The 25,971-nt window shown below is 41.4% G+C and overlaps 1 protein-coding gene across 3 annotated transcripts in view; it reads right to left on the bottom strand.

The window, feature by feature from the left end:
* Positions 1–1,750: 1,750 nt before the first annotated feature.
* Cpsf2 (cleavage and polyadenylation specific factor 2) overlaps positions 1,751–25,971 on the bottom strand; it is a 30,327-nt gene continuing 6,106 nt past the window's right edge. For all 3 annotated transcript variants that reach the window (XM_021178809.3, XM_021178808.2, XM_021178807.2), the window contains exons 2-15: positions 25,544–25,725; positions 24,292–24,451; positions 24,102–24,207; positions 22,264–22,393; positions 20,262–20,377; positions 18,810–18,997; positions 17,595–17,885; positions 10,636–10,736; positions 10,084–10,284; positions 8,851–9,003; positions 7,934–8,159; positions 6,561–6,860; positions 5,436–5,570; positions 1,751–5,070 (exon numbers count right to left, since the gene is read on the bottom strand). In XM_021178809.3, the coding sequence (XP_021034468.1) occupies positions 4,978–5,070; positions 5,436–5,570; positions 6,561–6,860; positions 7,934–8,159; positions 8,851–9,003; positions 10,084–10,284; positions 10,636–10,736; positions 17,595–17,885; positions 18,810–18,997; positions 20,262–20,377; positions 22,264–22,393; positions 24,102–24,207; positions 24,292–24,451; positions 25,544–25,692 (2,349 nt within the window). In that variant the 5' untranslated portion in view covers positions 25,693–25,725 and the 3' untranslated portion in view covers positions 1,751–4,977. The remainder of the gene's footprint in view (positions 5,071–5,435; positions 5,571–6,560; positions 6,861–7,933; positions 8,160–8,850; positions 9,004–10,083; positions 10,285–10,635; positions 10,737–17,594; positions 17,886–18,809; positions 18,998–20,261; positions 20,378–22,263; positions 22,394–24,101; positions 24,208–24,291; positions 24,452–25,543; positions 25,726–25,971) is intronic.

Genomic DNA, 25,971 nt, shown 5'->3' with positions numbered 1-25,971 from the left:
AGTAGATGGCTTGCTCACATGCATGTTTTATTTGTGCTTAGAAAAAAAAAGGCTGCAAACAAATAGCAACATCTGAATGGGGTTTTGGATGCAATGGTAGGATTTTATCAGATTTTGTTTTCTGAATATAAGTGATGTATTATAAGGAACATCCTGGGTTTTTGTTGTTGTTGTTGTTGTTTTTTTTTTTTTTTTCCAAAAATAGGCACCGAAAGGCCAATGTGGTGGCACGTGCCCGTAACTCCACACCTTGGGAGGTGGAAGCAGGAGAGGTAGTTCAGTGGTCAAGACCTAGGTTCTGTTCCCAGTACCCACACATTAGGCAGCTAACAGCCACCTGCCAACTCCAGTCATCTTCTCATGCTCGAGCTCTACCAGGTGCCATTCTTAGAGCAGATGACCTGGACACGCTATCCTTAAGCCCACCTAGGAACTTAAGAGGCATGCACAATGGATTCTTTTAGAGACAGTCTTGTGATGGAACCAACACTGATTTCTGATTGGTGATGCTTCTGCGGTAGCATCCCACACACTAGGAAACAAAGGGTGGGCAGCCATGTCTGACTCTGGAAACTAGACTCCACAGCTGGACTCCGATTCCAACCCTGCCTTTAACCAGCTTTGTGCCTCTCAAACTAATCTTTGCTATTCCACAGCCTTGTTCATTCAATACTAAACTATGCTGGACTAGTTACATTCTACGCAGTCCCTTTTAGGCATTACATTGTAATATTTGAAGTAATACATTTCAATAGCCCCTTTCCTATTAAGAATGGGTGTTTTAAAAATTTGATGGACTGATTCCAAAGTTCATGTGGGAATGCTAAAGGACTCCATACAGAGGAAGAGGGTCTTGAAACAAGTTAGGGAATTCAAACATCCTGACCTCAAATCTTAACAAACATGAAGTTATCCAGATGTGTAACACTGGCGTGAAGATACAGAGATCAATGAGAGAGAACTGGGTGAGCAGATGTAACCTTGGATTTGGTCAGCTGACTTTCAAAATGGCAAATCAATGATAGAACATTCAATAAATGATGCCAGGACAACTGGTCATCTACACGCAGAAAAATGAAATAAGATGCTTACCTCAGAAAAAGAATTAATCCAATTCAGGTTAAGAAAAAAAAAAAAAAGAAAGAATCCTACCTGTAAGAGCTAAAAACTATTAGGAAAAAAAAAAAGTCTACCTTTGCAATTTGGATGAGGCTTTGTAAAAATGGTTTTTAAGGGCAAGATGGCTTAGCAGGTTAAGTGCTTGCCACCAAGCCTGACAACCTTAGTTTGATCCCTGGATCCTACACGGTGAAAGAAGAGAGCCCCCCTATACCAATCCTATACCTGCCTCCACTACCAACTACATTAAAACACCCAGAAAAAGAAAATGCTCTCTAAGAAAAACACCAATAACACAAGTGACTGAAAAGAGAGAAGAAATGGACTTCACAATTGTAAATTTTGTTTTGTATCAAGTGACCAACAAAGTGAAGACAAGCCACAGGGATATCTACCGCGCACATATAGAAATATCTAGAGAACATACAAAGCTTCTTAATAATGAAAAAGACAAAACTGTTTACAAAAGGACAAAGGGGTTGAAGAGACATTACTCCAAAGGCGGATTTCTGAGTTCCAGACCAGCCTGGTCTACAGAGTGAATTCCAGGACAGCCACAGCTACACAGAGAAACCTTGTCTCGAAAAAAAAACCAAAAAACAAACAAAGCATCCAATAAGCACAAGAAACATGACATGCTCAGCATCTTTTATTTATTAGCAAAATATAAGTCAAACCCTCCAGGCAGAATCTCCTCACATGCTGAGGATGGTGAGACGAGAAGACAGAGTCAACAATGCATGTAGCAAAAAATGGAACCCTTCCTTACACATACGCCGATCGATCGGAACAGGAAACAGTAGAGCTGCTTCACAAGTCAGCAGCTCCTTAGATGGTTAAGCAAAGTTACCACGTGGCCCAACAGTCCTATTCTTAAGCACACACGCAAGAAAACGTACAATACAAATGTTCATGTTTTTCTAAAAAAAGGTCTTGTCCAAGAATGTTCAAAGCAGCCTTCTTTATAGCAGCCAAGACCACTGGGAACCACTCAGTGTACATCAGCTGACAAACAGACATGATATCCAAACAAAGGAGTGTCATATAACTACAAAATGGATACTGAAGTATATGCCTTTAATCCCTGTACACCAGAGACATGAGGATTTTGAGTTTGAACCAGTGTTAGCTACACAATGCAAGACCACGTCCCAAAGCAAACAGAAATTATGCTACCGCTTTACTACATTAACGAATCTTGAAAACAACCGTTAGTTGAAATGAAAGAGGACACAAAAGGCTACGTGTTGCATGATTCTTTATAAAATGTCTGGGAGAGACAGAAAGGTTGCTGAGTAACTAGGGAGAAGAGAAAATGGGGCACAAATGGTTACTGGGTTTCTTTTTTGGAATGATAAAAAAAAAATTCTGGAATTACATAGAAGTGGTTGAAGATGTCACTAAAACCAGCGAATTGTATATTTAAAAAGAGTAAATATTTTATGGTATGTAAACTGCATACAGACACCAAGAAAAAGAAAAAGAAAAAAAAAGAGAAAAAAAGGTAAACAACCCACTGTACAAACTAATTTCTTCTTTATTGTCTCAGGTCACCTACCGAGTCACAAAAGTATAGAAATAACTGCAAAAATGCCTGACATGTATAACCACACTGCAACAAATACAGTAAGTAACCCCCCAACCTCTAGACGTGGGGATCAAATCCAGGGCCTCACACGCTGGGTAAGCACTCTTCCACTGACCTATGTCCTCAACCCGTTTCTCCTTCTTTTGAAGCAGGGTCGTATGTGGTCCAGACTGGCCTTCAGCCAAGTTTGAATGAAGTTGATGAAATTACAGGTGTGTGCCACCATGCCGTGCCCAGATACAATTTCTTTACAAGAAAACTATGTGCAGTTGTTGGCTGGTGTCTCACACCCTGTGTTTATTCTTGCATCTGAGACTCTCTCTGCTCTCATGACTTATCTCACTGTTGTCTTTAGAAGTCATGTTCTTCTTAAGTAGCTGAGGCTAGAGTGAAGGTCTCCATTTCAGGAATTTTTGGATGATGTCATCTAGAGACATAGGCAGTTGGACTGCTCTCCAATGACATTATTGTACAACAGTCATCTTCAAGGAATATTTTAAAGTGTGATTCCTGTTCGTAGGTCAGCAGAAAGGTTAGGCAAGAAATAGTTTTAGATATAATTACCATGTAATAGGTATATCCAGAGCTTTATAGCATGTAACAACCGCAGGATTTCTTCCCCTGGAATGGAAATAGAATTATAGGCCTCCTCTATCTAGTAACAGGAGCGAAAGAGGAATGTTTCATGGCTGATAAAAGGACAATATGTTCTTTACACTCATCTCTGCAACACTATTTTGTGCATCTGGTTTTCAGTATCAAAAGGCTGTACAAACTTTGCTTCAGTGCTATAACCCACAACAGAAAGAAGGTTCTGTTAGCACATGAAGCTGAATAAAAGACTAATTCTAGACTGACAGCGGATCACTGGGTTGAAATAGACACAGTTCCAAAGTTAAACAAGAGTGAGGCCTCTCTGGATGCTAAGTGTAGAGAAGACGGCTTCCATGCTTAAGGCATCAAGGATCGCCTTGTTCATGCTACCTTCTAAAAATTAAACTGGGAAACTACAACAGGACAGCATGGTTCATTGTTCAAGTCAACAGAATTACATATTTTCAGTTCTTACTCTCCAACAGAATTCATTTGTACTGTATCAAGGGTGGCAATTCCCTGGGTTCAGTACTATTTTTGTAATAATAAGCATAAAATCCAACCACTGTTTACATAAACATGAAAAACAAGTTCAGAAAGGAAACCATTTACAATCTTTAATTAAATCACACTGTTACCTTATAAAAATGCGAGCCTTCACATTTGCTTTTTAAAAAACCGAGCATTGGATGGTTTCAGAGACAGTTACCGGACCAATAGTTAAGATGAGTCTAAATAAAATATGTGTAGACCTGGTAACACAGCAGGCTCTCCTCTTGCTGGCTGAGACAGGCTCTAACCATGCAGCTCAGGCTGGCCTCTAATTCACAGTCCTCCTACGCCAGCCTCCTGAGTGCTGGGATTAGAAGCGCGCGTACCACACTCAGCTTAGAGGCTTTCTTTTAGATAACATTTATTCAAATGATGAGGTTATAAATTCAAATTGAACAACAACAAAAATCTTAATAAACAAATGGGAGAAATAAAAATGTGTTTCTAAACTAACTGTGTACTGCCTCCCACTGCACAGGTAGAGAGGGCAGGGGCTCCACGTTGAGCAGAGCTCAAAGAGGAGCAGCCGCACGACACCCCTTCTTAAGAAAAATGTTCCACAAGGCTTCTGTTATCGTACATAGCATACTCTTTCTATACAATTCTCCCTTCTTATTCCAGAAAACACAAGAAACTGTTCACACAAATGCGCACACACCAGTTTCTGTAAGGCCATCAACTGGTTTGCTAAATTGCACTGCTCTTCTGTTTGTTTGTTTGTTTGTTTGTTTTCTCCTTTTTCTTCTTCAAGTAATGAGCTCTTGGAACAAGGGACCTGCAGAGGAAACCAACCCTCTTGGCTCTGGGCCTGTCTCTTCGTTGGGCTTCTAGCATTCAGAGCTAGGCAAGAGCATTTACAAAATGGGTTCTATTTACATTTTTTCTTTCTTTCTTTATTCAGGACAGAGAATCAAACCTAGGGCCTTGCACATGCTAGGCAAGAGCTCTACCACTGAGCTACACCCCAGGCCCTTGATTCGTATTTTTCAAAATCTAGTACATGCTCACGTTTTCTGGCAGATTCTTTTTGTATGTTACAAAACAAGACAGCAAAAGTTTAGCCTCAGATGAGAACCCTTTCTTCCTGAGAAAGGTCAAGCAGACACATCTTGACGTCATGTCCTTTACACAATGGCATACTGTTCATATAAAAGGTCTCGTATCCTATAAAAGTCTTGACAAAGGCAGCCTTCTAATCCGATGCGTCCAGTTTCTGTCTAGAAAAACAGTTTTAAAAGTTCTTTAGTACATCTCCCATTCATCATCATGCAGAAACAATAAGCAACATTTATTACATGGATCACTTTATGACTGGTCAGGAAATGGGTTGCCCTGACTCGGGAATATAGGTAAACGCTGTGGTAATGGGTTCTTACAGACACATAAATGTCAGAGGAGTCACATAGTAAGAATTCACTATGAAACGATGTACCATTCACTAGAATCACTGCTATCAGCCTTTACAGCCAGCATCATGGATGTAAATGGCTGGTTTCCAGTTTATGAAATTATAAGACTGCAGAATTATGATAAAGCTTCAGAAGTACACGTTCAACCCAGCCCTTATTAAAAATAAACTTACTCTGCGAACTGCTACTTGATTGTTGCAGACAAGTACGCCCCCTACAAATTCCGCTTGAATCCCCTCCCGCAAAAGAACTTGCTTGAAGTCAGACAGTCTCGGTTCATTCATAAAAACTGACTGATGTCCAGGAACCTTAAATAAGGTCAAAGGGGAAAGAGGAGCTTCAATAAAACAGTAGACACAAAGCTGTATCACAGTGGAACACTGTGGAACACAGTGGAACACTGCACGATCTCTCTGATAGTTCTATTAATCTCTCAAGTCCTTTGACAGATCATCAAGACTGTAAATTACATTCTGAGTTTGTTATTCTGGGTTCTACCTTGTCACTTACCATTACAAAGCCCTTCACATCTTCTGATGTTTCACAGTTTTATTACTCATGCCTCCTAATAACAGAGACTCGAGGTAATATTATGCTCTCCGCTCACCCACTTGCTGGAGGGGTCAACTAAAGTATCAACAGGCAGAACGGAAGTGAAACCTCGTTTTCCAGGCCCCAGGCCCTGCTTAGTTCAGAGGCTAAGTCCCTAATGCTACTTCCACATTCCCTCCTATCTCAAAGTGACGGCAATGGATACTCTGGCCTGACAATCAGAAGAGCGGGTGGTTTTGCCTAATGCTGCTGCTCTGAAAGTGTTCTGCAGAGCACTATAGCTTTAGCACAGAGAAAAAAACCTCCCCACATCTCCCCTGCACTTAAAGAGTCAGAGAGGTCCTAAAATTCAGTTCCCAACAACCACATGAAGGCTCACACCATCTGGACAGCTACAGTGTACTCACGTGCATAAAATAAATATATAAATCTTTAAAAAACTTTTTTAATAATGAAACAAAATTTGATAAGGATTTTCTTTAAATTATCATTCTGTAGCTGCAGAGATGAAGATACACAGACATATGTCCTGGGCAGTCCTTTTTAAGAACTCCAAAACTGACTCCCATACACTGTATTTTAAGTGGCTAGAGCCACAACAAGGGAACTAGAAGAACGACCAATGGAGAGATAGTCGGACAGGGGATGCGGCTCGATGGCAGAGTGCGAGGCGAGCACCCGTGAGGCGCCATCACTCCCAGCACCACTACACAGAGACGCTGGCAGAGACGGCACAGGCTTCTCACCTCGTGAGGCGGCAAAGGCTCCAGTGTAGGAATGACCTCACTCTCCTCACCCAGCTCTCTCTCGTCCTCTCCAAACAGACTCTTCATGGCCTTCTGCTGGGCCACAGCGCTAGCATCGGACGGAGCATCCACTTGCATTTCAGAGTCTTCTCCATCGTCCTTGAGCTCTCCTTCTTCTAAAATAACTCCCGTGTCCACTTTGGAAACTCTCATGTCTAAGACGCCATCTATCCAAGCTAACTCGGCATCTTTAGCTTTACAGAACTGAAGGGAGCTGACAAGTGAGTCTTTTAATCTTACCTGGAGAGGAAGGAAAAATCCCACAGGGTGTAGGTAACCAATTAAACATAATCTCTGCCATTCTCTAACTCTGGCAATATGATCAACATCTAAAACCCTCCCTCCTCAGATCTCTAATCTTTACAATGACATACTTACCTGTAAGGTCTTAAAAGATCCTTGGCCACTTTCCAGAGCAAGGCTCTCAATATGACTGCACAATAGAATCACATGGCATCCCCTACCCCCAACCAGACACTAACACTGGATGCTGCCTCTAGTATTTCTAGTGTAATTACTAAAATAAAGACGAGAGCCCAGATGTGCAGCTACAACTGGTGCACCTTAGAGTGCCAGCTCCTGTCCTTTCTGGAACCTTCCATTCAATTTCACACCCCCCATGTCTCTTCCTCTTATTTACCTAGAATAATTTTTCTGCTTGGCAAGATCTAACTTCCTCCAGATAGAGATGTCACCCGTACCTTCAACTGTCACTACCTCCCACAACCAGGTGAGACTATCTCTCTTCTAACTAGCCTTGTTTGCTAGCCCTGTTTCTATTTCTCCCAGTTAAGAGAACTGCAGCAAAGGTTAATTTTTTTTTTTTTTTTAGTTTTTGAGGCATGGTAATACATGCCTATAATTCCAGCACCTCGGAGGCTGAGGCAGGAGAAGCGAGTTTGAGACTAGACTGGGCTACACAGCCAGACCCTGTCATTCACAATGAATATGTCTTTCTGATTTTGTGAACACGTATCCCCTCATGTCTGCCTAGAGCATCCTCCCCCACTCTTTGCTGCAGCGTGTCCTGATATCCAATAAGAGCCAGCTCAGTTATCACTTCTCCCAGAAAGCCTTTCCTGAACCTCCAAACTTGAGCAGGATCCCCCACCCTGACCCCCTTTCTTTATGCTCTCTGGCACCTTGCATACTGCCACAGGAATAAGTGTGAGGGGAAAGCAGTCTGTCTGCTTTAAGCACCCTGAACTTGGGACGTATTAGGGTTGTACCCACCTCACTCGCCATATTCCTAGTGTAGTGGGCTAGTGTGACCAGCAATGTCTGTTTCCCTACGGCTCCACCCACATATTTACCTGGTAGATATGCGTCTCACTGGTGGCATCGACAGTCTCGTGCAGCTTTGGCATGTACACTTTAATATCTTTCCCACCAAACGCACGGCAGCACTCGGCCAGATCCTGGCTGGCCTCTGGTGGGCCGTGGACAATGATGAGCTGCCGTGGTTTCATCTGATTGATGATCTTTTTAATGGAGTCTCCATCGGAGCGTCCTTCATAGTCAATGTAAGTAACTCTGGCTCTGTAATTAGACATCATTATTCAAGCTCACCTGATTCCTAAGTTAATTAAAAAACTAGGCTTTTACCATTAGGGAAGAAATGCAGACAACTTATATAAGGGGGATTGTGAAACATGTGTTTCAGTATGTATCCCAACCAAGCTCTGTCCAAGAATATATATAAAAGATGTCACTGGGCAAATAAACCACGTGTTAGCTGATGATTCAAATTCCAAAATAATGACTTCTTGGCAGTATTAACTGTATTAAGCAAAAAAGGGAAGTTTCTTAACTACATCTGGTCCTGTTCAGTTCTCTGCCTCCAGGTATTGGAAGGTCTAAGTCACGGAGGACACCTCATGAGAGAAGCACTAACTCAGAAGAGCTAGCTTCTCAGATGCACCGTTCTCGCACCTGCTACTGTACTTACTAAAAACACTGGGAAAATGTGCCTTCATATAAGTCTACATTTAATGTTCAGCTCCCTGAACATCTCCATCCTACCACTAACCCAATCACTTCGGTATCCAGGTATCATCAATGAAAACACCACTATCCTTCACAGGTCTTCTCACCGAAAAGGGGATTTTAAAAGCATGAGCTTACTAGAGGCTCTGCTGAAATTTCACTTTTGAAACAATCTATGTTACATAACCCAAGTGCTTGAAACCATCTTATAATCTAAGTTTCCAAACCCCACCAAGGTACTCACTTTATCTCAATAGACTCTGTTGCAGAAACACACTTGGTGGGCACATCAGACAGGTCCTGGTCCATGGGTTCCTCTCCATTGGTCAAGCCAGATTCTAATTTGCTTTTTTCTTCTTCAGTAGCCTGAAGTTCTGGCACTAAGAAATCTTCTGGTCTAAACAGTGAGTCTCTAATTAGACATGTGGAAGGCATGCTAACATTATGTAACATATGTAATTGACTAATAGAATTTTAAGACTCATGTATTTTAAGACTTAAATATTCATTTAACTCAAAGCTAAGGAATACATAATATTAATCATCAGATGACTACATGTATAGTGTTTTTCATAACCACTGAAGAGTGCTATTTACTTAGTTAGCTAGCAGTACCTTATACAACCGAGACAAGCATGCTATTCCTGAGCTACATCTCCGGTCCAAGCAAACTCTTTAAGGATGCTGTAGACCAGTGAGAAGATCAGAATGGCTGTAATGAGCACTCCTGTAGTCTGGCCCGGCATCTTTCTATAATTTACTTATGAGTGAGTGTACATATGTGTGTGTGTAGTTCTCCCTGTGAGCATTACTGAAGTGTGAGATAGCTGGTTTTACACTTCTCTACCCCTGTGGTCATCATTTTAACTTTCTAATTCATTCCTACGTCTAAGAACCCAGGCCTTATTCCCCAGCACCCAGGTTGCTACAGCTCCTTTTCCCCCACAGCCAACATCTCCAGCTGTAACAACCACAGAACAACAATAGCAGTAACAACCACTTAAAGCGCATTCAAAATGATGCAGGCTGGACACCTTAAAAACAAACCTTCGATGTGACAGAGGGTAGCCCAGTGTGGAATAACTGCTGAGTATGTACTAGCCACGGGTTTGAACCCTAAGCCTCCCTCTATTTCCTCCAACTCCTCCCTAAAAAAACCAAAGCAACAAAACTTCCTACAAATAAATACAACCACGAACAGAAGTTCTTTTTCTCTTTCTCCACAGCATGTCCCTTAGCTCTTAATCAGGGGAAAGGATGTCTAAACTGTCTTTGTTAAAACCTTTCCCGTAACTAAGTAACAAAACTATATTTTCCCTTCACTACGAATGCTCAGGATGGCCCTCAGCATTTCTACTTTTGAGCTTCAAATCAGAAGCCTTCTGTTCTTTTCAAGCCAAGGCACTTGGCAGCCAAGCTCATGGTGACCACAGAGATCAAAGTCATGGAGCCGAGAGAGTTTGTGTTGCTCACGTACTTGATGATCTCGCCATACTCGTCCCATTTAATTCTTTCCTCTGGGGCAGGAAACATGGGGTAGGACTTCTTGGCCTGTTTGAAGAAGCTCCCTTTGCGGCTGCCTTCCCCCTTCATCATCAGGTCATGCTTTGTCTTGTGAGCCGATGGCTGGTCCACGTCTTCCTCCACGTCACTCTCGTCACTGGAGTCGATGTCTGCCCTATGAGGGTTTGGCAATGCAACAAACAGGTCATCATGTCCCTGAGACACTTTGACTTAATATTTGTAAAACTATGAATAAATTACTCTCCAACGTTGTCCCCAACCATAATATAACAGTTGATCAATATTTTGTAAAAACACATTAATTTGCCTAATAAAGTGGTATTATTAGCACTGAAAGGATTTTATTTCTGCAATTTAAAAAGTTTAATAAAAGTCAGAGAGTCCTAAGGAGATTTAAGTTATTTTCATTGAGTGTTAAGTCCTACAAGTGTATTCTTTTTACAGTGTATGCACAGACTTAACCTTATGAGTAGCTCAGAAGTTGCTCTTGAGAAAAGCGACTCACTCTTTCGACTGCTCCAGTTTCTTAGCAGCTTCTTTCTTGAGTTTTTCTTTTTCCACATATTCCTCAAGTTCTTTCCCTTCAAGCTTCACACGTTTCCTCAGCTAAGGAAATATAGACAAGAGAAAAGGCAGTGTCAGGAGAGCTGGGCAGCGGGCATAGGATGCGCCATAAAGTGAATTCTCTGAAATTAATCAGGTTTCCATGACAACATTATAGCTCACTTAGACTATAGGCTCTAAGAGTGAGCTGTGGGAGCTGATGGACTTATGGCAAACTTGTTAAATTATGCCAGCCAATCAGGGAAAGGAGGAGAGGGAAGGAGAAACGTCACAGAAAGCCCCAAAGTCATAAGGAAAAAAATGGATAGAGAATACATGGAAAATACACAGAGAAAATAAAATCTTAAAATCTCACAGAACTGAAAGAGGTGAAAATACGGCCGTACTATGCCCGTCAGAAGCCATGCATTCCTAAGAACTCTCCAAATCAAGAAAAAGATGCCACATCAAAAAGGACAAAGTATCCAGAGGACACTTAAAACAGTAAGGAACACGGACGGCTTATAGCCACAGACAGATAATTTATTAGTGGTTGTTGACACAGGTAACACATAGAAGCTATCACAATTTGCTTGATCTGCAAGACTGGAAATGCTAACTGCTACCTGGGCAAAGGGTACTGTACTGGCTAGTTTTGCGTCAACTCGACACAGCTAGAGTTATCACAGAAAAAGGAGCTTCAGTTGAGAAAATGCCTTCATGAGATCCAACTGTAAGGCATTTCCTCAATTAGTGATCAAGGGGGAAAGGCCCCTTGTGGGTGGGACCATCTCTGGGCTGGTAGTCTTGGTTCTATAAGAGCAGGCTGTGCAAGCCAGGGGAAGCAAGCCAGTAAGGAACATCCCTCCATGGCCTCTGCATCAGCTCCTGCTTCCTGACCTGCTTGAGTTCCAGTCCTGACTTCCTTGGTGATAAACAGCAGTATGGAATTGTAAGCTGAATAAACCCTTCCCTCCCCAACTTGCTTCTTGGTCATGATGTTTGTGCAGGAATAGAAACCCTGACTAAGACAGGTACATTACAATGTTTCCAGCAGATATTATTAGCAAATTGTCAGAAGATAATTTGCTAACAAAAATTAAACTGTGCTTGTCTTATGACACAGATCTTCCTATTTCTAGAATTCAATCTACTAAAAGAGATGTTTTTAAAAAGTATATAGTAGTAACATTTAAAATAATAAGAATGGGCTGGTGAGATGGCTCAGTGGGTAAGAGCACCCGACTGCTCTTCCGAAGGTCCAGAGTTCAAATCTCAGCAACCACATGGTGGCTCACAACCATCTGTAACGAGATCTGACTCCCTCTTCTGGAGTGTGTGAAGACAGCTACAGTGTACTTACATATAATAATAAATAAATCTTAAAAAAAAAATAATAAGAACTGGGCAAATTCATCAACATGCAACAACTGAATTAGCAGTTTTTATCATCAGAGTACCTTGAAAACTAGAGAATCCTTGGGGCTGGCGAGATGGCTCAGTGAGGAAAACACCTGCCATGAAGGCCCCATAACCTAAGCTCCAACCCTAGAACCCACTGTGCAAGGAGAGAACCAACTCCAGAAAGTTGTCCTTGGACTTCCATGAGTGCACCATGTGTATATACACGTGTATATACATAACGATTTAAAAACATAAAGAAACCAAGGGGCTCAGAGGTTGAGGACTGACTGCTCTTCCAGATGATCTGGCTACAATTCTTGGAATACACATAACAGTTCACAACTGTCTGTAGGCACAGACAGTAGGCATTCAACACCCTCTTCAGGCCTCCATGGGCACGAGATATGCACATGGTACAGACATACAAGCAGGCAAAGCATCCACATATATAAAAGAATAAGAAAACAGTTAATGTAAACACAGCCTAGATTTTAATTTGTGTGTGTGTGTATATATATGTTGGGAGATCATGAACTAGAAAGGGGATCATGGGAAAGGCAGAAGAGATATGAAGGGAGAAGTAGAGACAGTAATGGGATGAGCTTGGTAAGAGCAGAAAGAGGAACTATTTTGGGGAAGGAAGGGAGTGAGTGTGGGCAGCGGGGAGAGCAAAGCACAGCAGCTCATGTGTAGATGAAAATGCTATAATGAAACTCACCACTTTGCATGCTAACCTAAAAATTATTAGCAATTTTTCAATGTCAATTCACAAGGAATCAATGCAACATATACTCCTGGGCACATGCACTCCACGGACAAAACTGGAACACGTGACTTAAAAGGACACTGTTGTACCAACTGACTAGAGTTGGCAGGGTCAGAGTTTATCTCCTGTTTTCTGTGGCTCCTGTTTCCACATCATACACTGTGGCACTATCCAAGGTAAGGCAAGGCTGGAATAACTGCTATTTCTTTCAAAATGTGTGTGTAATGCTCTGCCTGTGTGATAAAGATGTGATATAGCAAATCCAATTGGGTAGTTGAAACATTCACGCTATTTTTTGCAACTTTTGGTTAAATTTGAAACTATTTCAAAATAAAAATTAAAAACTAATTCCAAATTAAGTTACAAATGCTCACAAATGTGGCATCTGACATTTGGCTAGTAGCTTACTTGAAACATGATTTAAAATTATAAAACTTTAGCAACTCACATAGATACCTTGCCCACAAATTTTAAATAAGTATTTAATTCCTTGATTTAACTTGTACCTCTTGTTTAAGAAAAAAAAAAAAAAGTTTGTCTTGGCCTCCTGGTTGGTTCAAGCCTGTAATCTCAGAACTCAGAAGTCTTAGGGGGAAGAATTTAGAGTTTCTGGCCAGGATGAACTAACTATGTAACAAGACCCCATCTCAATACATACATACATACATACATACATACATACATACATACATAAATCTGTCTGTTTTATATTCCAGTTCAGATATCTGAAATAACTGCTGTATTAATAAAGCTTCCAGAAAATCAACCCTAAGGTACATTGCTTCTACACTTGCACTATATCATTCCAAATTATGCTTTTTTCCTAATCTAGCCTAATTCCTTAATCCTAAACTTCCAGTCTGTTAATTGTTTTAACATTACTTTTTAAAGATTACTGGGTTTCTTCTTCTAAATGATCAAGGCTTAGGTTTCTCAGACACTGTGTGTTCATGAAAAGTCAGACTCCATAGTAAACGCTGGTGTGTCAGTGACCTGGCCTGGTAGGAACTCAGCCTTTGTCATTGTGACGGTAACCAGCACATTAGGACATTAGGCACTAGTCTGGCCACTCAGAATATGAAAAAATGTCCTTTTCTTCTGGAACTTTATTCAATTTGGTGGCAAAAAGACAACAATAAAGAATACATGGAGCTGGGCGTGGTGGCGCACGCCTTTAATCCCAGCACTTGGGAGGCAGAGGCAGGCGGATTTCTGAGTTCGAGGCCAGCCTGGTCTACAAAGTGAGTTCCAGGACAGCCAGGGCTATACAGAGAAACCCTGTCTCAAAAAACCAAAAAAAAAAAAAAAAAAAAAAGAATACATGGTAATAAAAACTAACAAAAATAATACAAAGTTGTACCAACTAGATAGTTGTAGTTGAGGCCCTTTAAACAGACTGAGAGGACAAGGAGCCAGCCAGGGTAAATCATGCGATTCTCCTACAGGCAGAGCTGTTAAGGATAAGCAGTGCACTGAACAGTGTGTGTGGAATGTGCGTGGGTCAGAAGAGTGGTTGCTTGCTGAGCGCAGTGGTATAGACCCTTCTATCCCAGTACTTGGAAAGAGGAGGCAGGCGGATCTCTTTGAGTTCAAGGCCAGCCTGGTCTACAAAAACAGCTAGGATATACAGTGAGACCCTGTTCAATACAACAAAACAAAACAATAAAAACCAGACCCTGCGTGACCACAGTGAATATGGGTTACCCCCCTCCCACAAAGCATAAGGAAATGACAAAGCAAAGAAACAGCCACCAGAGTAGAGTCCAGAAGCAGCCTCTAGGTAAGAGAAAACATCTGACAACAGGTTGATTCTCAGAACACACAAGGAACTCTCAAAACAATAAGAAGGAATTCACATGAGATGGTCTAGAAATGCGCAACAGATTTAAACAGATGTTTCTCAAAAGAAGACAAATGGTCGACAGGTATGTGAGACCATAAGAAGGGATTGCCTCACTCAGCAAGAACAATGATTATCAAAATGAAAAAAAGGGATAAGTGCTACAGGAAGTCACAGAAGAGCAGGGAGCAGGAGGGTCAGGACGGGGAGTGGTGATGGCGACAACCTGGGGGCAGGCCCCACGGGAATGCTGCGTGTGAGAAATCAGTTACACAGCTACTGGGCAGTGTACACACTTCTGGAACAAGAGTGTGGTCTCACATGAGTCCATGGAAGCGCTGCTTTTCCTGTGGAGATGCTGGCAAGCTGGGGGCAAGAACAAGAGTACACACTGCTCTGGTGTGATCACAGTAGAGGGCAGAACATGGCGGTGGGAGAGAAGGAAGGAGGGTGTGAGCAGAGACAGGACCAGAGCACACTAAGTAGCCTTTTAAACAAAAGCCTCTCACTGTATGTTTCCGCTCTTTCTGATATCATGAAGATGCTCTGAAATGCCATTTCCCTTCTTTTTGTTTTCCCAAACCTTTAATGTCCTTTTAATTCCTCAATGGCATATCAACTCTAATTGAGTTTCTAGTAATTAAAAATTTTAAATTCAGCATTTCATCTCTCATGAAACCATTTCAAGTACTTCTCAGTTCTTTTAACTTGGTATTTCTAGGCTATTAAATAACCCAAGACAGTATTTTATTTTGATATGGTTGCTGATGATCCTTGATCAGCAATGCTGTAGCTACAGTGAATATTTATCAGACTTGGGTTGCTGATATTCTGCTTTTCTTAAATGACCTATTATACAAGATGATATCACACAGCTTCTCATAAAGTAAATATTCCTTCAAATGCTGCTCCAAGGACACAATACAGAATAGCCAACCCTAAAACCATGCAGAGGCCCACAGTTACAGGCCAACCCTAAAACCATGCAGAGGCCCACAGTTACAGGCCAACCCTAAAACTACGCAGAGGCCCACAGCTCCACGCCAACCCACACAAAATGATGGCTATGAGCTTCTGAGTTGACAATACTGGTGTGGAAAACTGACAGATTTGACAGTTTGACTATTAAGCGAAATCTTTTTACATCTCGGTCAGTCCGTTAGCTGCCTTGTAGATGAAGGCACAGAGGCAGGTTACTATATTTAGTGGTAAGACAGGAATTCCTGACCGACCCTTCTAACTTCTCTGTTAAATGCCAGACAAATTTGGCTTATTGGGGGATGAAAAAAATGAACCTGCTACCAAATGCCACTGTCGGTGCCCTTTGAGATGAGGTCTCAACATGAAGGGAACTCTGTTTACTGTTCTTGTTTAACTCAAATGGCAAAGCTGTTTGAGTACAGACGCACATTTGGGCAAAGGTGTGACTAGTTAAGAAGAAAGGTAGGCTTGCTAGCAATGCCTGCTGTGTTTTGATCATGGAGCACTGTCTCTGTACTAACAGACAATGCACAGTGAAAGGGAAGCTTAATGAACTCAAAGTCCCAAATGAGGTTGACAACTACTGATCCTGTAGACACTAGACAGGGGAGCAGCCAAGGCACACTGGACAAAAGATCATTATGAAATAAGCTGTTCTTCAAGAACTGGAGAGATATGTGTGAAGGGTGTGAAGGCACACACCTGGAATCCCAACACTCAGGAGGAAGAGGTAGGTAGATCTCTGCGAGTTCCAGTCCAGCCAGAGATAAGTGGCTCTCATAAACAAACAAACAAACAAACAAACAAGTAAATAACAGAGAAAACCAAGCTTTGACTGTACAGGGCATATCTGTATAGGGCATATGTATATATGCATGAATATACAAACTAAAACTTGAGGTGTGTGTGAGTGTGTGTGTGTGCTTTCTTTATAAAAATAGCTGAAGTGTGTAAAGGTACCTGATGACCTAATTTTAATCCTTAAGACCCATGTGGTGGAAGGAGAGAAATGAGTCCAGAAAGCTGTCCTCTGACCTGAAGAATCAAGGTCAAAAGTCAGCAATGGGGTTCGGCAGAATACCTGCCTGGCATGGTAAGGTCTCCGGTCTTAGCATGGAAATAAGATTAGTAAGTGCCTAAGACAAAAAGGGGTTAGGAAATCGTCATGACTGACAGCATGTACTGCGAAGGAAAGAAAAAGGAGTTGAAAGCCACGATACAGAGCGAGGGCTGTACAAAAGCAGGAGAGAATATCTACTTGAATGTGGCCACTGGTGTAACAGGGGCATGACTGTTGTAGGTGTAACCAACAGGAGGTTGCTCTATGGGAGGGAACTGGTGCCTGGCAATGTCAAACCTAGTCAGAAGTCCCTGATCAGGAAGGTCATTGGCCCTAGCGGGAACCTACTGTTAGCTCTGGGTAAACGGTCACGTTGCCAAACTGCCTTCCAAACACTGATGTTTACACCCATAGATGGGTGCTGCTCTCAACCTTGGTTGGAAAAGTTTTCTGTGGTGGGCAGCAATTAATGAAGACCTATGGTCAACAGAGGCCTATGAGCCCTACACAGGAGCTCTGTACCAATTGCCGCAAACCTCCAAGTCTCAGGAAACAGCAGAAGAGAGGGTAGAAAGAATTTAAGAGTTAGAAGACAAGGAGAAATGTTGTGAAATGCTGACTTCTGGCAGCATGAGATCAAGCGAGGCAAAATTCCAGCCTGGATAGGAGAGGATCCCCGCCTTTAGCTCAAGAGCTACAGGCAGCTGACAGCAGCTGAGGGAAGGATGGCTTGTTTTCCTTTGGGGATGTGGCAAAAGAGTGTTGCCCATGCTTCAGTGGATGGTGTCACTCATACGCATATGTGCACAGCCAGCACTAACTAGACCCAGTGCCAAATAAATAGAATAAAGTTCAAATACAAGAGCTTACCTCGATTTCTGTAACTTTCTCAGTAGGATTATCAATTAAGAAACGTGCTAAAGTCCCCGGAGTTGTCCTATAAGTTAGAATGATTGAGTTTTTAGGGTCCTGACACCACTGAATAAAGAGGTCCCTTGAGAATCCACACTCCAGGTCAGGCTGGCTGGCCAGTACAACTTTGGGGCTTGGAACTCGAGCCAAGTCAGAAAGACCGTGGCACAGAGAGAGATGGCGAAACTGAAATGGGTTATTTCTTTTGTCTTCAAAACATCTCATCAATTTATCACTCATCCATTCTACCTAATAGAAGGGAGAAAAATGACAATAATTAGAAAATGCCAGACTCGTGAGATATTTAACAACAATCAAGCTTTAAGTCCTTTCCCCTACTAGTTGATTAAATTTGTACAATTTGTACAAGCAGCTAACCAGCTTCCTTCCCCCATTAGATCCTCTTCCCCCAGGTCTTAATCCTTACAACAACAAACCCACTTTTGCGGTTCCACTTATGTCGGCTTAAATATTTTCAAGAGAATGAAGATGTTCTATATGAATATTATAACCCAGGGATTGTCACTTGGAAGGAAAGAACTCATTTTAAGAATGATGAATTAAGGCTGGAGAGATGGCTCAGCAGTTAAAAGCACTGACTGCTCTTTCAGAGGTCCTGAGTTCCTTTCCCAGCAACCACATGGTGGCTCACAACCATCTGTAATGGGATCTGATGCCCTCTTCTGGTCTGTCTGAAGACACCTACAGTGTACCTGTATAAATAAAATAAATAAATCTTAAAAAAAAAAAAAATGGCCGAGCGTGGTGGCGCACGCCTTTAGTCCCAGCACTTGGGAGGCAGAAGCAGGTGGATTTCTGAGTTCGAGGTCAGCCTGGTCTACAAAGTGAGTTCCAGGGCAGCCAGGGCTACACAGAGAAACCCTGTCTTGAAAGAAACAAACAAAACAAAACAAACAACAACAACAACAACAAAAAGAATTCTAGCATTGATATTTTATTTTTACCCCCATTTTTATAGATCAGAAAACCAAGAGCAACTTGTTCAATATGCAAAATGGAGACTTCATGTTTAAAAGAAAAATGTATGTGAAGAAGACAGAACAGTAAGAAGATAATGTTCGGCTACTATTATTATTAGCAGGAAAATAAAATCTGAAGGGCAATTCAAACACTACACTCAACCTTTTTACTCAGTGGTGCACGAGAACAAACCTGCGACTTAGAAAACTCCACCACATTGTAACTGACGTTGTTCAGGAGGGCCAGCGAGTAAACGCCCAACCCGGCATCTTTAGTTCTCCAAATCTGATCCAGGAGTTGAGCAAGCTCCAGAACTCTGCCTGCTGTGTCCACAGCTATCAGCACGTTCCCATCGCCCCGAAGCGTTTCCAGGACGTTTGCTTAAACAAGAACAGAAGAGCCCTATGAAGCATGAGCTTTGTAACAAAGGTAAGCACAGCTTCCCGCTGCCTTTCATAAAGATTGCGTAAGCAGTCACTAGGACACATAGAACAAACGTAAGCGGTCACTAGGACACACAGAAAGGTATCTGTTCAGATTGACACAATTACTTTTCACTCGGTTGAATGTATTTTCCTAGGAGTAAAACACACGACACGTTTTGTATGCATGCAGGTAGAATAAAACACAAAACATGGTTTTTTTTCCAAGAAAAAAAAAAGCATCTTGGGCTGGAGAGATGGCTCAGAGGTTAAGAGCACGGTCTGTTCTTCCAGAGGTCCTGAGTTCAATTCCCAGCAACCACATAGTGGCTCACAACCATCTCTAATAGGATCCGATGCCCTATTCTGTTTTGTCAGAAGAAAGTTACAGTGTACTCATATAGATATAATAGATGAATCTTAAAAAACAAAAACCATCTCTAGCAATAGATGTCTTTGTTCTCAAAGCCACCTTTTAGCTGGCAAGCACACACGTAAACATACAGTACACTCTACCTGGCAAGTGCACTCATGCACACACACACACACACACACACACACACAAATTGAAGAGTTTTCTAAGGGTAGTGGATTAGTAAGTAGACAGATCAGTGTTTGCACATACATTTAAAAGTGGAACCCAGCTTTCCTGTTGCAATCACATATGGCTTATAAAATATAACAAAGCACAGCAGAATGAGTCAAAGCAGAAGCAAGAAGTGATGGCTCAGAGGCACCTCTGTAAACACAAGATAACCCTCAGAACACCCAACACCCAGCCAGCAGACCTTGTGCACCCTCACTTCTCTCTGGCTCACCGCCCTTCTGATCTGTACATATGCAGTTGTTATACAGACAGAGACCAGTGGATGCCTGGACAGCTGACTACGAGCAGAGTGGCAGAGAAGGCCAGCCTTCAGAGAGAGCATATTGAACCGGTCACATTAACATTTCTTTAAAATAACACAAGAGTCATGGGGCCAGCAAAATACTTTAATGGGTTAAGGCTCTTGTTGCCAAGCCTGATGACCCAAATTTGATCCAGATACTGGGAGGAGAGAACAGACTTCCACAAGATGCCCTCCGACCTCTACATGTACCCTGTGGCAAGCATGTGCCCATACATACACATACATACACATAGAAAATGTATAAAATGCAATTAGAAAATTATTAGCGTTAGCCAATCTTTTCCAACAGACGGAATGGTAGGCATACGTACTCAGGAGCTGCTCATCTCTCTGCTTCCTTCTAGGCTGCACGTAAGTAGCATTAAATGAGTCTGTGATAAGTAGAGAGGGTCTGCTTAGCATTTCCAGGGAACATCCATTTAAGTGGCTATAACAAAGTTTAAAGACAAAGAATATCTGTCATTTCAAATAAACAGTAACAGCTTCACCTATTACAAAAATAAGAAACCGCTTTCATAAGGCCTCCCTCACACTAACAAGGACCACCTCTTCAAGATAGATGATATGACACATCGGACATAATCTTTCTGAAAACACAAATTTTTCTCTGTACCCTTATATGCATCTAACACATGTATATTTCTATATATCCATTCTATATTCTAGACTTTTCTGTGACATGAACATTTTTCTAAATCTAACTTTTAGAAGTTGTAAAACATTTCTGCCTGAAGCTGGATTTTTAGAAAACTGGGGTATACACACACACACACACACACACACACACACACACACACACACATGCAGCCTAGGTGACGGTGTGCTTCTCCTACCTCAGCTTTGCAAACGCTGGGATTAGAGGCATGGAGCATAGCAAAGAGCATCAGTCTCACAACTGTAAAAACTTCCTGTGAGATCTGTACCATTTTGTATTCATCTGACCATTTATTTTTATCTGCTGAATGCACTTTTTCACCACTTTACCTTTGAAAGAGATGTTTTTTCTCCAGCTCTCAAGTACTGGGATCACAGAGGTGTGCCACCACACCTAGCTGTATTTTAAAAAAATTTTCCATGAAAGGTATTCAATAGGATATATAATTATTGTATTGTAACCTTTTCTGGAAAGACTCAACCAGAAAGACTGCCAAAGCTATCAGTATTTTAAAATAATCTAAACATATAACAAGTACACATTATTTCAGTATCTGCTTTGTGACTAACACTTGGCCATCTTGCAATTAGTGTATTTTTGATTTCTTGAGTAATGCCTAGTCTTATACATATGTAAGTAGTTGGCTAATTGCTACAGCATTTTCTCTGATTAATGGCTTTACTATTTTAATTTAAATATTTAATATTTAATTTAAATTTATATATAATCAAATTTATTACTTCTTTTGTAAGTTACTTGAGCCTTTACCTTTGTGTGTACAATCTCTTCCAAGTCAGAGGCCGGAAACAATACAGCTTCTGTTTCTAGTTAACTGTAAACCCACCTAGAATTTACTGTCACCTTAATTCTTCTGACTTCATTCACCATTTACTTCATTTTCCATCCTTCTCATTCAACCACAACTACAAGTCTAGATTCTGTTAGTCCTTAATGCTTCACAATGTGAAGCTTGAGATGATTGGAATCTAACACAAGATACCCCTGAGCTTAATGCACAGACATAACAAAGGAGGCCTCTAGGAACCACATACAGGGCACGGACACACAGGATTTATAGTATTTTTCTCAATATCAAATTAATAATATAAAATTATAACTACTATATACCATTTTAAAGGGATACTATCAAGTATCATTAAATTAGATGGTAATCACTACTGTTACTGCCCCTAAAAAGATAAGAAGTCGCCGGGTTCCCAGAACTTGGGAGGCAGAGGCAGGCGGATTTCTGAGTTCGAGGCCAGCCTGGTCTACAAAGTGAGTTCCAGGACAGCCAGGGCTATACAGAGAAACCCTGTCTCGAAAAACCAAAAAAAGAAAAAACAAAAGTCTCAAAGTCCTAGTAAGAAACAAGTCAAGATCATAGAAAATATAATTTAATGTGCAAAAATTCACTACTTTGAACACCTCCAGTGAAACATCTGTTTTACAGAATGAGTGTTGATATAGAAAAAGTTAAAGTGCTTATGTCTTATAAGGAACTTGTTGCCCTACAATGAAAACACTCAGTACTTGGTGATCTTAAACTGCTGTAGAGTTTTGATTAAAAAACAAAATCACAAAGTTGCTTCTGAGTTTCCCTTCAGTGAAGGAGACAATAACCGCATTCCCTTCAGCACTGGTCTAGATATACCTACATCTCCCTCTTGTGGTTGAAGTCCACGGCATACACAATTTCTTCTTCTCCATCTTTGACTATTTTCCATATTGTCCCTCCTATCATATGACCAGCTGGCAGGGGTGTGATAGACAAACCGTGTCCTTTGCCTACATCAACAAGATAATGACAATTCTGAGATTTATTTTCACAAGCCTAGGGCAGTTGTATTTCTACGTTAACACCAACATATTCAACAGTGGCACAAAGTTCAGTGCTTACAGTGAAAAGAAAGCCCTCTCTCCTGCCTGTAGCTACTCTCCTCCCTTAATGGAGATAGTTGTTCTCATTTCATTATGTGTTCCCCTGGAGGTACCTATCTAGATACAAGGCCAGCAATGGGACTTACAAGCCAGTGCACTGTTACTCAGCACAAACTGTACACTGTATCTGTAGTGCCGTAGATTGAGCCCAGAGCCTCATACATACCAGGCAAATACCACTATGCTACATCCTGAGAACTGTTTTGATATTTATTATTGCACAAATAATTGCCAAGTTGGTCCCATATCTGCTAACCTGATGGAATAACAATTCAAACCTTATTATGGTAAAGAATTTACCCACAGAAAAGCTAAACAAAGTAAAACTGCTAAGACTACACCACGCTTGGTCATTCTGTGGCTTATCATTAGCATCAAATGTTACTGTGTCACTTTTCTTGGGTTGACTCATTTTTCATCTTTTAGATTTATTTTTATTTTATGTGCATTGTTGTTCTGACTGCATGTATGTCTGTGTGAGGATGTCAGATTATCTGGAACCAGAGCTACAGACAGCAGTGAGTTGCCACGTGGTTGCTGGGAATTGAACCCAGGTCTTCTGGAAGAGCAGCCAGTGCTCTTAACCGCTGAGCCATTTCTCCAGCCCCCATTTTGTTTTTTGTTTTGTTTTTTTGATAGGGTTTCACTGCATACAGCCCAGGATGCTTGAACTTGCTATATATCCTAGATAGACCTTGAACTCATGGTCCTTCTCTTAGCCTCCTAAGCATTGGGATTATAGGCATGAGCCACCATACCAGCTACTGTGCCGTGTATTTAATGCTGGAATGTTTAAGAAAACCTGTCAGGGCTGGTGAGATGGCTCAGCGGTTAAAAGCACCAACTATTCTTCCAGAGGTCATGAGTTCAAATCCCAGCAACCACATGGTGGCTCACAACCATCCGTAATGAGAAACAAATAAAAAGCGGGGCCAGAGCAAGAGGGAGAAAGCGACGGGGGGGGGGGGGGGGGGGGGGAAGAAGACGAAAAAGAAAAATCTGTCAGAGGCTTCCTGGATGCAGATTTGGTACTTAATAAAATAATACCTTATTAAATAATACATTTTCCGTTCTGCTGTTCAAGTATTTAATTTGCTTTAGTTGCTACATTTCAGGCTCTGAGTCAGTCTGTCTCCTGAACCTAACCATAACTTCTGAGGAGGATCCAGACCCAGCAGCTCTGCTCACTTTATGCAGGTTACTGTTAGACACTGTTTCCCACCCAGATATGAGGACCCTAAGCTGGTAATATTTTGTCAGTATTTAGTGTGAAATAATGTGAAATTCAAGTGGAAGTTCTAGAAAGAAATGCTAATTTTTCTTTCGATCCCCCACTGCCTGTGATGTTTGTTGTGAACTCCTTTCAGCACTTTGCAGAAGGCTAAGACAACTCTGTCATCTAAGCTTGTTATGATGCAGCTACGTGGGAGATTCCTTCCCAGCATGAGTGAGGCTCTGGTTGGATCTCCTGGGACTGTAAAAACTAAAAAGCTAAAAACACAAAGTCAGGAAAAAGGAACAACAAAGCTTCCACTCCATTTGTCCACGAGTTTACCTTTTAGGTTCACAATCTGAGAGAACTTGAGCTGCTGTATTTTATCAAAGGCTGCATCCACATCATCCAATGTAAAGAGGGTAAAATCTTCTGTATTGTGTCGAGACTAAAAGAAAAACAAGCCAAATTAAATGATTAAAAATGATCACAAGTGGGACACAAACGCCTCTCTTATAATTGCTTCCATTACCTGATAGAGATCATACATGAACATCTGGCCCATTTTATAAACAGGAATTGTTGCATAGATGGCACAGTTTAGACCCAGCTTCCCCACGGCGAATGGGAGGGCCCCGAGGTGGAGTGGATCAGGATGAGACAGGAGCACTGCATCGATCTGGTGAACATGCCTGTGAATACAACCAGAAGGCAGCTTGGTCAGTTCTTTGAGCAGAATGGGCAGAACCACCATCATGATTCACCCATTCTAAACTCAAGGCTATGCTAAGGTCGAAGAGCAAACCCAAGGGCTAATGCAATGACTCCCCTGCCACCCTTCCTCCCTCCCCCAATGAATTGAAATTTCTACTGTTATGGTATCAGATGCGCATTAAAACACTTAAAAAGGAAAATATAGACAGCACATGTAAGTTGGTTTTAAATGGTTATCACGTACGCTGTTAAGTGTTAAAGGGGCAGCATTTATATGCTCACATAGTTGTTACTGACTTTGCTTTCTAGCTTGGTGACAAAAGTGAAATGCCAGTTGCAGAAATACCATTAGGCAGGGAAGGACACATCCTCAGGGACAACAGGGATAAAGGAGATGCCTTAGAGATGTGTTTGTTCTTTTTGGCTTCAAGCTCTTCTTTTTCGTTCACTAATAGTAAGAATGCTGCAAATGTAATGGATTTTCCCCTCTGACATTTGTATCAGGTGGGTACATGAATCAAGTCACAACGTTGAATATGGAGACACAGAAAGTGAGGTCATGTGATGGGAGGACAGAGTTTCTCAGGGAAGTGTCCCTCTCCTCAGGCTTTGAGACTCCTGCTCTTTCCAAAAATTAAAGAGCATACTTTCTCTGGTCCACTAGCGAAGTAACAATAAGGTTTTGCTGTATTACAAAAACATAACTTATCAGCTAATCAAAACTTTGTAAATTACAATGGCCATAATTTAAGTTTTTGTCATAAATAAAATTTACTAAATTAATGATAGCAACAGTATATAACATCAAATGATGTTATGAAAGTGTAGAAAAAAAACTTGAGGGAAGGATCTGGTTTTTTTTTTTTTTTTTTTTTTTTTGAGACCTGGTTTCTCTTGTGTAACCCTGGATGCCTGGAACTTGCACTGTAGACCAGGCTGGCCTTGAACTCAGAGATCTGCCTGTCTCTGCTTCCCTAGTGCTGGGATTAAAGGCATGTGCCACCACTGACCAGCTGAGGAGTTTTTAAAGCTGATTCAATAAAACCTTAGAAGTCTGAACTGTTACTTACTTCCTCAGGGAATCAATAATGTCCACAGAGAAGTGTTCATCCCAGCCACAGTCCAACAAAAATCTAAACTCATCAACCTGGAGAAGATAGCAAAGAGCAGACTCTTCTTGAACCCCAGAGAGGGTGGTTAACTTGATGATAGATGTCATCTTTCTGGTCCAGTAATGGGTAGCTAAAAGGGGCTGGCAAATAAAAATATAATTAAGCATAAAAGCGCAGTCCACATAACAGGCAGGTTATTTCAAATTTTTAAGTACACAGAAATTCCAGGCTCTGATTAAAAGTTAGCAAGCTAAATCCATCCCGTTGCCCCGGGGCAGGTCTGTGAATAGTACTGGACTTTGGAATCACTGATCCAGATGCCAATCCACTCCTACAGCAAGTTAACTAACTTCTCCTCACCTGGGGACTCCAGTCCATACAACATT

Source organism: Mus caroli, unplaced genomic scaffold, assembly GCF_978045245.1.
Source record: "Mus caroli unplaced genomic scaffold, Mus_caroli_1 scaffold_14, whole genome shotgun sequence".
Taxonomy (NCBI): domain Eukaryota; kingdom Metazoa; phylum Chordata; class Mammalia; order Rodentia; family Muridae; genus Mus; species Mus caroli.
This window is presented reverse-complemented; position numbering and strand designations above follow the sequence as displayed.